Source organism: Hakea prostrata, chromosome 7, assembly GCF_041222555.1.
Source record: "Hakea prostrata isolate BN-2017 chromosome 7, UWA_Hpros_2, whole genome shotgun sequence".
NCBI classification, from domain to species: Eukaryota; Viridiplantae; Streptophyta; class Magnoliopsida; order Proteales; family Proteaceae; genus Hakea; species Hakea prostrata.
The window spans coordinates 66,369,752-66,385,713 of record NC_142606.1 but is presented as its reverse complement, the minus strand read 5'-3'; the positions used below and the strand labels follow the sequence as shown (position 1 = coordinate 66,385,713).

General features: G+C 36.7%; 1 protein-coding gene and 1 long non-coding RNA gene across 2 annotated transcripts in view; both read left to right on the top strand.

The window, feature by feature from the left end:
* The window catches only part of LOC149011751 (uncharacterized), a 78,655-nt gene extending 67,341 nt beyond the window's left edge, over positions 1-11,314 (top strand). Inside the window, exons 2-4 of the long non-coding RNA XR_016174688.1 lie at positions 9,326-9,388; positions 10,049-10,102; positions 10,821-11,314. This is a non-coding gene — a long non-coding RNA (uncharacterized LOC149011751). The remainder of the gene's footprint in view (positions 1-9,325; positions 9,389-10,048; positions 10,103-10,820) is intronic.
* Positions 121-5,074, top strand: LOC149011752 (uncharacterized). The gene is made up of 4 exons (XM_089164412.1): positions 121-720; positions 1,340-2,414; positions 2,566-2,841; positions 2,979-5,074. Exons 1-4 carry the CDS (start codon positions 149-151, stop codon positions 5,070-5,072), a joined length of 4,017 nt encoding a protein of 1,338 aa, XP_089020538.1. The 5' UTR covers positions 121-148; the 3' UTR covers positions 5,073-5,074.
* Positions 11,315-15,962: the final 4,648 nt, after the last annotated feature.

Below are 15,962 nucleotides of genomic sequence, written 5' to 3'. Positions count from 1 at the left end.
TGCTTTTCTTTGATTTCTTTTTAAATTTTAAATCTTTTTTATTAAAATATAAAAATGAGCCACTTGCTAGGAACGAAGAGGGAGTTGACTTCAGAAATATAAAGAGGTGAAATAGATTCGTCGATTGATTATCAAGCAATTTGTTTGAATGGCATCCTTCTCCTCCTCCTCCACTTCTTCTTCTTCTTCCTCATCATCGTCTCAAGGTTGGCGTTTTGATGTGTTCTTGAGCTTTTGTGGTAAAGATGTTCGTACTAGTTTTGCTGATTGCCTCTATAATGCTTTGATTGAAGCTGGAATTCAAACTTACAGGGATGAGAATGAACTCACCAAGGGAGACAAGATTGGTCATCAGCTAAACACTGCAATTCAAGAGTCCAAAATCTCCATTCCCATCTTTTCGAAGAGTTATACTTCTACCAAGTGGTGTCTCAATGAATTGGTCGAGGCATTCAAATGCAAAGAGACAAAGAATCAGATCATCTTTCCCATTTTCTACAAAATTGAACCAAGGGATGTACGAAACAAGGAAGAATTCGACGCGAATGCCCCTCCGGAATACAATTTGTACCTCAATGAATACCAAAAGCATTTAGTAGAAAGAAATGCTGAAGTCTTTGAAGAACACCAGAAGGATAATAAAGAGACGATCGTACAACAATGGAAAGAAGCTGTAAAAGATGTTGGAGAACTCGTCGGATGGCATTTGAAGGAAGGCATGTAAGTCCAACACAACACTTCTATTTCATTGGATCCATAATATTTAAGGTATAGTTTGTACTTACTCTCTTCTTTTAATTTAAGTCACAAAATCGGATCAACTAGATAAGAAAATAAATAACTGTAACAAGCAAGTTAAAATTTATAACACCTTTTATTTTTTATAAATTTCTACTTGTTGCAATTCAACATTATCTTTATTTTACATTCCTAACCTTAGCTTAAACGTATTTTTATTTATTTATTTCTTATTTTAGCCTACTGCAGCCCTTGATAAAATGCTATAACTGGAACATTATGGACGATTTTGATGGAGAATTCAAGCAAAAATAAAAGCATACAAATGAGAACCAAGTATTAATCCACTTAATGTTTCTTCCATATTAAGGATTCTTCATCCATTTCATTATATATATATATATATATATATATATATATATATATATATATATATATAATATATATATATATTTAAACAAAAATAAAAGCATACAAATGAGAACCAAGTATTAATCCATAGCCTATGATATCCATTTCATTATATATATATATATATATATATATATAATTCATCACCTAAATCATTTTATTATTATTAAGTTTTATTTCAACTATGCAGGTATGAAGGGAAGTTAATTCAAGAAGTTGTTAAAACTGTTCGGAATGAATTGCATAGGAGACGTTCCATTATTCCTAACAACCTAGTTGGAATTCAATCTCATATTGAAAAGATGCTAAAGTTTTTAGACATAGAATCTAATGACCGAAGAATTATAGTGGTCCATGGTCTTGGTGGTATTGGAAAAACAACAATTGCTAGAGCTGTTTGCAGTAAAGTCTTCAGTCATTTTGAAGAACATAGATTCATTGAAGATGTTCGTTACAAAGCTGAAAAATATGGGATTGAATATTTGCAAAACCAACTCATCACTAAAGAAAAACATAATATTACTAGCAAGTTTGATGGATTTGAATTGATCAAGCAAAACTTCCACAACAAAAAAGTCCTTATTGTGCTTGATGATGTCAGTGCTAGTGATCAAGTAGAGTTTTTGGTTGGAGATGGTGAATCATTTAGTATTGGAAGTAGGGTCATTATCACAAGTAGAAATGCCAAGGTTGCCCCAAGCCAAATAACTTATGGACCCCATGAAATGGATTCAAATGATTCACTTGTCCTTTTCAGCCACCATGCATTTGGAACTTACCAACCTCCAACTGATTATTGGGATCTATCAACAAAGATTGTGAAAACTACTGGAGGACTTCCCTTGGCTCTTAAACTTGTAGGCTCATCTTTAAAATCACATGATAAATCAAAATGGAAAAAAATGTTAGAGAAATTGCAAAAATTTCCCAATACTGATGTCATGAAAATCTTGAAAGTAAGTTATGGTGAGTTAGATGTTGAGGAGAAACGGATTTTTCTTGATGTTGCTTGTCTTTTAATTGGAGAGGACAAAGACATTGCATGTTATTTTTGGGAAAAGGATGATTTTTCTGCTCAAGAGGAGCTTGATGCTCTCTGTGCAAGGTCAATGCTAACAATCAATGAGCATAATGAGCTAAAGATGCATGATCAGCTTCGAGATTTTGGAAGGCATATTGTTTATAAAGAAAACGAAGACGAAGCGGGAAAGCGTTCTCGGATATGGTCTAAAGAGGAAGCCACTAAAGTACTCAATAAACAGACGGTAGGTATTGAATAATTTTTATTTATTTTTTTATTTATTTTTTTATTTTTTTATTGTTTGTGAGGAGGTTTGTGAATTAGGTATTCTTTTAGTGTTAGTCTTTCAAGTTAAACTTTTTAAAATATACTTAATTGAGGTTGTCATTTTGTAGGGAACAAGTACTGTTGAAGGGCTTCGTGTTAAACTCCATGAATGTCTGATGGGTGAAGGATTTGCTGCAATGACGGAACTAAGGTTACTGCATCTTGATGGTGTAGATTTATCTGGGAACATCACTAATTCTTTTTCAAAGCTAAGATGGCTTAGATGGAATGAATTCCCTTGTAAAAGTTATCCACTCCCCAATTTCTCTCCAGAAGAATTGGTCATTCTTGATCTATCCAGAAGTCAGATTTTAGACGAATGGATTGGCTGGAAGCACATTAAGGTTTGGAAGAACATAACTTTCTACTTTGTTTAATTCGTTAATCGCAAAGTCTTGGGGGAAGGGAAAAAAATAGAAATTCTCTATTTTGTCCTTCTCGAGCTAATTATAATAATTAATACATAAATTCAATTTTGTAGGTGGCTGTCAATCTGAAAGTTCTAGATCTCTCGTATTGTGCTCAATTAACTAGAACTCCTGATGTTTCAACATACTTGCTGCTGGAGGTATTGATTCTTAAACATTGTTTCAAATTGGAGGAGATTGACAAATCCATTTGGTGTCGTAGGAATTTAATTAAATTAGATATGAGTCACTGTTGGAATCTAAAGGATCTGCCGAGTGAAATTTCCCAGTTGACGTCACTCAAAAGGCTCGATTTAGGGAGTTGTAAGAATCTGATCACTCTCCCGGAGCAGCTGGGCCACTTGATCTCCTTGGTAGAACTTGATTTAGGATGCTGCGAGAGACTGGTGGAGCTCCCCAATGAACTTTATTGGTTGACTTCTCTCCAAAGTCTCAAATTATATGAATGCAATAGGCTACAAAAGCTGCCGGAGAAATTGGGTTGCATGACTTCCTTGACGATGCTTTATATAAGTTGGTGCGACCAACTTGAATCGCTTCCAAATCTTCCTTCAAGTCTGAAACATTTAGATGCTTATCAATGTAAATCATTAATATCACTTCCAACGCTTTCAAGCCTAAAACATCTCGAAATGCTGAGGCTTGGATACTGCAGTAAACTTGAATGGGTTCCAAATCTTCCCCAAGGTCTGTTATGCCTTGATATGCCCTTTTGTACTTCGGTTCGTGGCATCTCAGGTCCTCTTCCATCAAGTTTGACTACCCTTGATATGAGCTTCTGTGATTCGATTCTAGGCATCTCAGTTCCTCTTCCATCGAGTTTGACTAGCCTTGATATGCACTGTTGCTATTCACTTCGAGATATCTCAGGTCCACTTCCCTCAAGTTTGACTAGACTTCGGGCCTACAATTGCACGTCATTGATAACACTATCAAGTACACCAGAAGGCTGGAGGAATTTAGAGGAATTAGATCTTGATAACAGCAGCAGCCTAGAAGAAATTGAAGGTGTCGACGAGAAGTTGGATTCCCTGGTGGACTTCGGGATTAGGGGGTGTGCAATATTGAAGAAGATACCAAAACTGAGGGGCTCGAAATATCTGAGGACTTTAAAGCTGGATAAGAATCACTACATATCTGATTTTGAAGGCGAGGGGATGGACTCTCTGGAGGTGTTGGAGGTACAGTACTGCAATTCATTGAGAAAAATACCATATTTGCGAGATTCAAAAGTGTTGAGGATATTAAAGATCATTGGATGTCCTGTACTGTCCGAGATTGAGCTCCTTGAGTACTATGAATGCTTACAAGAGTTATGGATAATTGAGGCCACATCATTAGAGAGATTACCTGCTGATCTTTCAAAGTTGAAAGAGTTGCGGATATTGAAGATTAATGGCTGTGGGAATTTAACCCACATTCCAGGCCTCAGCAGATTGGAGTCCCTGCGAGAATTGATGATAGCAAGGTGCCTACTCCTTTCAAGATTACCCGATCTGTCCAACAAGTTGAGTAATCTAAACATCCAAGGCATCAAGAATCTAACTGAGATTCATGGTTTTGACGGGTTCGAATTCATAGAGGCATTGAATTTCCGTGACTGTGAATCTCTTGAAAGATTACCTCATCTGTCCAACTCAAAAAACTTAAAGCATCTATCGATTGTTCACTGCAAGAATCTAACTGAGATTCATGGTTTTGACGGGCCGGAATTCATAGAAGAATTAGATATCAGTGATTGTGAATCTCTGGAAAGATTACCTGACCTTTCCAATTTAAAAAACTTAAAGCATCTATCGATTGTTGACTGCAAGAATCTTGCCGAGATTCATAGCGTGCATGAACTGGAATTCTTAGAGACTCTGGATACAAGTGGGTGCGTGTCCTTAGAAAGATTACCAGATCTCTCAAATTTTCAAAATTTGGAGGAGCTATATATCAAGATCTGCGAGAAGCTCACTGAGATTCAAGCTGGTTATGGATTGTTGGAGTCTTTGCGGATCTTGGATAGTAGAGGGTGTACATCCTTGGTAAGATTACCAGATCTGACACAGTCAAAGAAATTGTTCAAGCTAAATGGTTTGTATGCAGTAGATTACGGATCACAGGTGGATTTGTTGGCTGCTGCATCCAGAGAATTGTTTTAAACTTGTTGACGAAGTATTTATATAAGGTAATTCCCTCTCAGCTGTTATTGTTTATTTGCCTTTATGTCTGATTAAGCGTTGATTTTGGATACTGATGACTCAGAGGCTTTTTAATTCTGGTTTTCGACTTTTTCCTTCTTTTCGTGCGTGGGCGTGAATGTATGTTAAGGATTCACTATCTCAGTAAAATATGACCTTCTGCCCCTTGTTATCTTAAAAGAAGTCTTTAAAAAGTCTTACGGAAAGCAGAGCCTTGAAAAGTTTTCATTTGGAGAAGGACAGGAAAGAGAGTCTAGTCAGCACAAAGCTGCTAGTTGAGCTCAATCTTGATGGGCTGTTTTTTGGGCCAAGTACCCTTCTCCAAGATGTTTCTTGCATTTCAATCAAAGGAATGCTGATCAGCTCTCAGTTTCACAGACTTACGGCATTCAACTGCCAATGTGAATCTACTCTAAACGGTTTATCTTATATTTACAAACAGATTTTTGGATAAAATCCCTATTTTCATATTCATCCTCTAGTGTAAAGGTTCCTGTTTGTCGGAGTGAATGAGGAGACCAAACCTAAGACAAAACAGAATCATTACAAACCTACTTCATTACTTTACTTCTTTTTTTTTCCTTTTTTTTTTTGGGGGGGGGGTCATCATCAAATCAGTCACAAGGACTGGAGGCCTATAGGATAGGAGGGGGAAGGGAAGGGAAGGTGTAGAGGGACGAAGATTTGGACCAAAAACTTCTTGGTCTTACTACCTCTACATAGGAAGTTGCCACCACTATGCCAAAAGCACTTCCAATACAAACCTACTCCATAACTGAACTAGGACTATGTCAAAAGCTCTATATCCATCAAGTCTTGCACCCCTTGTTTTAGCTTCTTTTTCATATTTGGTATTGATCACTTTGCCGTTATCTATATCTATGGTTACTTGTACATTGGTTTTGTTTGGTACAACATTCACTGTGACATGGTACACATGCATTCATGTTTATTACCTGTATTGGAAGTGGATTGCAATACCCAAATTGTTATGTGGGAAAAAAAGGCTTCAGATGATTTGGATTAAGTCCTGTGCTTCTTGGATTTTATTCCTTAGGTCCTAAGAGCTTTTGTTTAAGGTTTAATGCATTTAATATGTCCAAGGTTTTAATTGTGGGGCGATATTGGACACTTGAAACCTAACGTACACAGACTGTTGCCACAAGTGAGGGTTTGTGTGCTAGAATGAGGTTTCTGCTCTCTCGTGAAGTCTTATATTTGTTACTAATGATTACAGTGATGAAAACTTTGATTAAATTCTGCTGTACGCATGCATGCCTTGAAACACATGGAGGTGGGTATGAATTTACAAGGATGGTTGTATTTAAACAAGTTATATCCTCTCTATTGAATTCCAATATGATCAATTTTATATTTTTATCATGCAGCTAGTTATGGATGTGAGGTAAGACTAGACATGTGAACTAAAATTTGTGGGTTATGTTCATGTAAGGGGATGGGGGAAGTAGACTACAAACTCACATCCACACATTTTGTTGCATTTGATCATGATGGACGCATAACCCATATAGAAGCATGGCTAAGAGAGACCCCTAACACGTGCTAATCCCAAACCCCTAGTTGATTTACTTTTCTGTGTTATGAGCATGAGCAGAGCAAATTGCTTGACCCTATCGTTTGATTTGAGTGAGAGTGCAGACCAAATCCCTTGAGCCTACCGGTTGATGTGTGCAAGAGTGCAGACTGAATTCCTAAATCACCCATTGATTTACATTAATTGAAGCATTGAACGGACTGACCCAAATAGTGGAGATTGGATCCCATTACCCCCGGCTGATGTAATATGAGATGATGAATGAAGACAGACTCCCAAGGGGCTGATTCCCATAAAAGCATGTTTGTCATATTTAGATATTATTGTGCATATATTGTAATGGCATGTAGGTTGCAGCTTGTTCATGCATTTGGATGTGTTTGTGCCTCTCAGAACTCACCTCGTGGTTGTTCTTTCCTTTCAGATGATGGTATGGGTGTAGCAGTCCCTGTGCATGTTACTCAGGATTGCGGCGTGGATGGTGGTGCTGTTGCTGCCAAGCAGTTGGATGCTGACCATGGTGTGTGCTTGCTACTTATGCTCATATGAAATTCATCTAGTGGACTAGGAGTTTGACAATATATTAGGATAGCATTAATTATAAATTCTTTGCTATTTACTATTGGATTATGTTATCTTGTTTCATTTTGGAACTAATATGGGATCGGTAATCAGTTACCATTGGAACTCCTTAATTATTTGATATTGCAAGTTGTTCAAATCCTCAAGTCTCTTGCCTGTTATTTGTGTTGCGAATGAGAGGTATGGCATTGGTACAAGATTTGTGATCCAGTGGGGGGTATTCAACACCATTTACACAATCCACTTGGGTGGGGCTTGACAGTGATCAATTATTCAGATGATTCGCTTAGTCATGATAAGTAGTTTGGTGGTACCTTCTCCAGTATCCTTCCTCAACTCTGTCTCTGATTTCCACATTTCTTTAGGGCCTGTTTGGTTATATGAGTCTGCAGATTTCAAATATCTAGAAATTTCAAATCTATAGATTTCAATCTATGGAGTTATAATTTATAAAATTAGATGTTTGGTTGTGGAATGAAATTTGTGGATTCATCCTAAAAAACTATTTGATTGACGTGATTTTTGTGAATGTGCAAATGTATAGCTTTATTGAAATCTCTGGATTTCACCCCTTACCCATAAATCTACAGATTCACGTTTTTAGTGTAAAAAGGTGAATCTCTAGATTTCATGAATCTATAGATTTTTACAACCAAACGGGTATAATTCTCAGATTCATGAATCCAGAGATTTCAAATCTCTGGATTCATGTAACCAAACAGGCCCTTAAGATCATCTTCTTTTACATGAATGAAATGCATTGCCTTCTGTTTTCTTCATTTTTCCTTTTCTTATCTTTCATCTTTTTTTTTTTTTTTTTTGGTATTTCCAAGAATGTAGTACTCTTTGAACATAATGTTCAACTTTAATATCTCGGTCCTGAGTTTGACCAAGAACTGTTTCTGTTTGTTTGAATATCAGGATTTTGCTGTTGTGTTTGTTTTCCTTCTCTCCCCCGTATTCCATGAGGTATATTGCTGTTTTGTACCTATATCTGTATAACAATTCCCATTCTATGGAGTATAAACTCTTTAACTTTATGATGCTGCATTTATCTGTTTCCTTTTCCTGGTGTTTCGTTCTTGTGGTTGGTAATTGTAGTACAAAATTTGGTCCCTCATTTAGTCTTACTTTTATTGAACATGGTGTCTGAGCCATAATTAGATCCTACCAACTACCAAGCAGAATGGTGAAATGGGGTTTTGTTTGGTTTCCCATTGCCTGAATTAGGGTACACCGAACTTGGTTTTAATTGTTCATCATTCAAATCCCCCCACCCGAATGGTGAACTGTGCTAACTACTAATTTGCTTGTTAATAATTTCGCTTGGTTCCTCTCTAAATAAACCCAGGGTATAAAAGTATCTTTTAACTTTTTTCTTTCCCTTTGTTTACTAGCTATTTATTTTGATAATGTTGCATTACACACAAGAAGGTAAAAATGAACAAAGTGTAAAGAACAAGGGATGAAACACATCATAGAAGAATAAGAAGGGATCCATAATCTTTCTTTAGCCCTCCCCCCCCCCGCAGGGTTTCTTCTTCTTCTGTTAAAAAGAGTGTCTTTGGAATGATAACTCTCGAGAAGCCATAGTTACCAAGGCAGCAAGGCAACCACATTATTTGAGACTGTCTGGAAAACCAATGCAATACCAACAAGGTGGCAACATACCAGAAGACTTGGCTGCATCATGATAAATATGCTAGAAGAACATGGTTTTGTCACAGTATCAACTATTGAACTAAGAAAACAGAACCAAGAAGTTAAAGGAGAGAGGAGAACATTAATTAGATTAGAGAAGAGGAGTCATAGATGGAATAAATTGGCCGGTCAAGACTGCAGTCAATACTATGTAGCCACTAAAGATGCAAAAGGACACAAAATTAGACTGAACTGTAAAGAATTATGCATAACAAATTATGAATACCCAATATACCACTAGTCTGATTTTACCACTGAACAATCTCCATGGTCTAAGGTGGGATGGTCTGAATATGTTTCATTCTGTTCCATGCTTTCAGTTGTTACTAATTTTACTACTTTTTTGATGATGACATCTTGTTTTGGATGTCTACAGTTATTAATTGGAGTGCCCTGCCACATATTCAACTTTTGGGCTTTCATAGGCATTATGTTTCAGGTGACTCATTGTTTACAACATCATCTGTTTCTTTTTCCTTTTATTTATGTATCATTTCAGTTTGATGGGCAAAGAGGTCTGGAACAAACATTTAGAAAACTTATGCATCCTACCTTCGACTTTCTTGGATGTTTAACGCATCCTCTTGCATGACACCTGGACTTTCTAAAACCTGTTGTTTCTTGAACCAGTAAAATAGTATATTCAGAAAGAGGCAGGAATAAAAGGGGGAAAAGGACTTTTCATCTCTCTATCTCTCTCTCTAAAGATTATATGAGAACATATAGTCTTACACAGATTTTGCTATAGATTTTTGTGGATCACCTTAAAGCTCATCTCAACTGATCTGGTGACAGCTCATAAACCACAACCTTAAGTTGTAACTTGTCAGTCCTGGTAAACAAATCCAACTGTTAACAAGTACCACAGAGTCCAGGTATCACATGATCTAGTGTGCAATATCTAAGTGTGGTGGAGCTATTCTTTGTCATGCTAAAAGTTATGGGCCTTATGGCCATACAATTGCAAGATCTTCTGATATAGAATCCATGGAAAACCAGTGCTCTGAACATAAATAATTCTCTCTACCTAAAACTGTTAGTGTCAATGATTAATATCAGATGAGATTTATGTGAACTTTTGTTGTTATTTTGTTATCAGGTTCCTCTGCTTCTCCTCACAAGATACCTACAAAATAAATTCAGAAATACCATGGTATGGACTTTCTCCTCAACTATTTTCATCTAATCTTGCCCTAGCATGTTTGACTTTTGCACACGAGAGTTCAGTTGAGACTCTGTAAAGAGCACAATTTTGGTCAAGCTGATGTTCATGTTGTTCAACATGGGCATCCGATAGTTGTGTGCCAACATTTTGGAACCCCCTGAACGAGCAGTGGATGTTGCATAACACCTAAACCACGCTAGGTAGAGATTTATGGAGCTTTCATGGGCCTATTGAAATAAAAACCTTCAACACTGATTGGTTTGATTTTGAGTGTCATTCAGGTGCGAAAGGTTGGTCCATCCATTTAAGGGGATCTGAATACTTGGATTACACGAAGAGAGTGGATAGGTTGAAACTGACACAGAATGCATCAATGACATCTATGATACAGGACTTTATGCTAGTTCTATGTGGGGATGGCAGCTGCAGGTCAAACGTAAGCTTGTTTGCCTTGAGCTTCTTGGTAGGGTTTCTTGCAAGCCTTAAAGCTTCGTTACGTCAGTAACAATCCATAGCTCGTGGGGTAGATGGAAGTGGAACATTTTTTGAAATAACTCGACTGGGAAAGAGAGGAAGTGGGGTGGGGGGTTCTGAACCAGTTTCCAGCTTGACCTTACATTTCAATTATAACCTACCTTCAGAGTACTTCTTGAAAAAACTTTTATGCATGAAGCTAAATTTGGTTTTACTGTTGATTCATTGCTAGGTTGGGAACATGGTCTTCTGGTTCTTCTTCAGCATTCTTGGTCAACCAATGTCTGTGCTTCTATATTACCATGCTGTGATGAATCGAATGAAGCGCGTAGGCAAGTGAGCAATTGACAAGTTGTGAGGAAAAAAAGAACAGCAGGATCAGTTTGGAGGTGTTTAAACTTCGCAGCACCTTCTTCGGTAATGATGACTCGGAGCAGTATTGTTCATTTTCACTAACCCATCTGATTTCATGGTGGTTCATTCTTCATTTCATCGGATCATGGCCTTCACTAATAAATGCTTATCGGAGGGAAGGCATTTCCGATTATTTTGATGTAATCCATTCTGGGCCAAGGATGGGACGTTGGTAAAAATTTTCTCTGAGGCTTCGGAGTCTTCATTTGTCTGATCATTCTTGAATCACCTGTAAATATATGGCTGTAGATTTTGTGTTATATTCATTTGTCATACAGTTGATGGACAAATCCTGAAGCTGCACTAATTTATATGGAGGCTATATTTCCATGCATGTTCACAGTAAAAGGGTAAGCCATTCCAGTTTATAAGCCTTGGATATCCGAAGCTATTTCGTGTAAGATTGAAGAGGGAGGAGTTGAGTGTGATATTCTCTTCCATTCAAACTTCCCCTGCTAAAAGAATCTATATTCCAGTGCTGCTCCTCTGTCTCAGAGGTCCTTCTGCGGTTCTGAAGGCCCCGGTCTCCCAAAGAGATCTGTCTCCTTCTCAACAATGCTTCTGGTTCTACCTTCCGCAAAGCCACAGTTGCAACAAGAGAAGCTGGACATTCCATCAATGGCCAGGCTCAAGCCCCAAATGGCTTTATTGTTCAATAGAAGTAGGAAATGAATCCATTTCTTCAACAATGCCATTTTGGGACCTGAAGTAGGAGGAGAGAATTTGAAGACATGGCTATTGAATCTGCAGTTGAGACCTGGTCATTCTCAGTTGCGATGGAGATTGGTTTATGAATGGAAGTGGAAATGCATCCCATGTGGCAAGATGTGAGTTCAATTACATAAAGGTGGAAGAGTCATCTGTTCTCATTTCATGGTATTTCAAATACAATATATATGGAGCAAATCTGAATAAATTTCTTAGTGTGTTTTGGTTCACCACCTAAGTAATATCGATCCTTGACAAATGTCAACATTCTCCTTCACATAGAGATTTGGGCATTATAGAGTGGATCAAAGCTGAGAGACTTAATTACAACATTACCCACCTCAGAAGGCCTTTCAAGAGGCTAAGAATATTTACAGGTTTGTAATTTCAAGAATATCAGCGCAGAGAAATAAAATGGTAGGTGGTGGTCGTTAAATTCTTTACTAAATTTCAAAGAAATGTAACCACTGGAAATCAAAGGAAAATAAAATATGCAGCGGCAATCAAAATAGGGTAAAATTGCATTCAACAAACAAAACCCAATGCATGAAAGTTGATAGCAAATCTGCAAATCGCTAATGAAATTGGGTCTTGATTAACACGCTTGCTCTTCGTTGCCAGAGAAGAAGGCAGTTTATCGCATGCTAGGGCATTCAACAATTTTCCTAGATGATGTTGATGTTTCTTGAGGAACTCTATTTTTCCACCATCGAAAAGAGGAGCAGTGAAGATCAAATAGCAGATTTGATCCACTGAAACGGAAGGACACATCATTCTAAGCACTCTGAGATCGGCCAGGTCGTAGTGGTTCCTAGTCAAAGGAAAACCTCATGTCCTACGAACTACACTTCCCATGCATCATGTATTGAAGTAGACCATTGGCCGATCGGTCGGAGGTTCATTCTTTATGAAATGCACCTTTTCATATTTTCTGTCCGATCCGCTTCATCCATAGAAAAAATAGAGATAGCCTAAGAAGAGGCGCGCGCTTACGGCGGAGGACGAGCATTGACCCACTCACTGGTAATGCAGCTTGAGGGCAGGATTACGTACATGGTTGAACTTCCGGATACAGTCAATCTTACCAAATAACACATGTGCCGCGGTACTGCTGGATCTGGTTCTTCGACTGAATCAACAGGATCAAAATCAAAGGATGAGCAGGGTAAGTTGATAACAGCCCGAGACTTCTTTCACATGGAATGATTTGATCGACACCAATAATGGGTTTTGATTGTAAATTTAAAAACTTTAAAACCTAAAGTGTAAAACAAAATGTATATTTATGTTCATACACCCGCTTTTTCATTCATGGCCGTTAGATATTAAAAAACCATGTGTTGCGTTCGCAGGAATGCGCGGAGGACATCTACCCTGCCACAAACAAAAAATCGCCATTCTGACCCCATAACTCTCAAGCACCCACAAGCACAAATGCTTAAATTAAGTTTTCCTCATATAAGGGAAAATCCAAGGTGAAACTCATTGCCTTCTTCTTCATTTTGGTATAATATCTCAAAGATAAGTCCCTCTCATAACTCTCAAGCACCCAAAACCACAAATTCCCAAATTAAATTTCCCTTATATAAGGAGCAAACCTGAAGTGGAATTCTTTGCTCTCTTTTTCATTTTGGTACAAGTTCTCAAATACAAAAAACACAAGTACCTCTCATTCTCAAGCACCCCCACTAGTCTCATCCATATCATTGAGCATTTTATGACAATTCTTTATATATGTTGTTAATTTATTTTGTATAAAAATATTATTTGATTAAATAGAAAAATAAAGAGAAATCATGTTTATTTTATTTCTTAGTATAGTTTAATTTTGGAGAATTTTGTTGGTTGTAATTCTTGGGATATAGTATTTTGAATTTCATTAGAACTTTGAGACATTCATGGCAATATTTCAAATCTCTGGATTCATGAATCTGAGAATTATACTCGTTTGGTTGTAAAAATCTCTAGATTCATGAAATCTAGAGATTCACCTTTGTACACTAAAAACGTGAATCTGTAGATTTATGGGTAAGGGGTGAAATCCAGAGATTTCAAAAAAGCTATACATTTGCACATTCACAAAAATCACGTCGATCAAATAATTTTTTAGGATGAATCCACAGATTTCATTTTACAACCAAACATCTAATTTTATAAATTATAACTCCATAGATTTGAAATCTACAGATTTGAAATTTATAAATATTTGGAATCTCCAGACTCATGTAACCAAACAGGCCCTAAAAGTCAATTTTGACTACATTCTAACCGCTCAACGCTTGCTGAATGGATAGAGTGGATGAAACCGAATTACTCAAAACATTGCAACATTGCAGAGAGGTGGGAATGGATGGCATGGGGATGGTAAGTTATGAGTTGTTTATTGGGAATAGGTGATTTTTTATATACGAGGGATATGGATGGGGTATTACATAATATAAGTCAGGCTAATACCCTGGCCCTGAAGAAATTCAAACTCTAACCTCTTACTTGGAGATGGTGGTTTTTACTAACTGAGCGACCCGGCCTTCAGTAAGCTAAGAATTGTTCGACCCATGCTTGGAGGGTTTACATCTATCACCACGAACAATTATATGGATAGTAAATTTAGACTCCATATCATGATGTAGCAAATAGTAACTCATCATACTCCATTAGACATAGTGATACAAGCAAACCCTACCTTGAAGAAAAAAAATTACACAATTTTTTAAGTGATCCTTTTGCAGATCAAGAATAGCTGCTCTTTATCTTTCTCCACCTATTAATACTATCCAAGTTCAAACACCTAAAGTCATCCTTAAATTACATCCCAAGCAAAAAAAAAAAAAAAAAATTTAATTAAACGATGGACTGATGGTCAGCTCAAACATTGGTAAGTCATCCTTAAATTACATCAATCACTTTTGATTCAAAGCTCGAGCGTCTTTTGGATGGGATCGTGGAAGGACTAAAGCAGGCAAATCAGTGAAAAATTACCTTAGTTTATGGATTAACTCACAAACCCTTGCAAATATATTACAAATCCATCAATTGATCTCCTAGTCTTTCCATCTTATCCCAATGTTTATACAGTTAATAGGTGTATTATCAAATGCTAGGATCTCACCCTTCCCCCAAACAGTCCCTTTGTAACTTTGTTTATATCCACTCTCATATATATGTAACACTGCTAATATGTCATCCTCAAACTTATTAAATGAAAGTTTTTCTTTTTTCGTCATTAAAAAAACAAAGTGAGTTATGTGTTTTCTAAAGTATGAATTTTGGTTTCGTAGTACTCATCAATTTTCTATTATGAGAAAAATAGAGATTGATGTCATACATATATTACACTTTCTTTAATTGAATACAACCCAATAGTATACACTGGATAGCCACAACATCCAAATGCATAATTACCACAACAACGTCTAACAAATTCAATTCTCTTATAAAATAAAGAGAATATATCAGAGACAAAGAAGAAAACTAGAACAAGATCAATCAGAAGTATTGTCTATTGGGGGTGATGGATATCAATAATCAATATTATTTATAATACTCCCCCTTGGATGTCCATCAATAGATAATGTACCTCGTTAAAACCTTACTAAAAAAAACCCTGTGAGAAAAAATCTTAGTGAAGGAAAAAAAGTATACATATCTAAATAATACGTATTGGTAGCTGCCTCATTAAAAACCTTACCAGGAAAATCCAGTGGGACAAAACCTTGGTTAAGGGAAAAAGAGTGCAGCACATATTTTACTCCCCCTGATGATAACATCATTGAGTATCTTTAAGTACGTACATTCCAATATCATATACCAGCTTCTCAAGATTTGAAGTATGCAACTTCTCAGTAGATAAATCTATCAAATTATCACTTGAACGAGTTTGTTGAACATCGATTTCACCATTTCATTGAAGACCATGAATGAAGAAGAATTTCAGTGAAATATATATCGTTCCATCTCCTTTGATGTATCATCGCTTCAATTGAGCTATGCATGCAGCATAATCTTCATATAATATTGTTCAAACCCCTTTTTTCTAGTAGAAGACTCATGTTTCCAGAATGTGTTGTATCATTGGTCTAAACCAAATATAAAATAGCTAACATTCACTTGTGAATAAATAGCCTGTTTGAGATCTAGTTGTATATAGATCAGATAAAAATCTTGCATCTGCATAACAAGTAAATTGATGTCCACATTCATAAAATAATATCATGTCAATAATTTCTCGAATATACTGAAATATATGATTTAT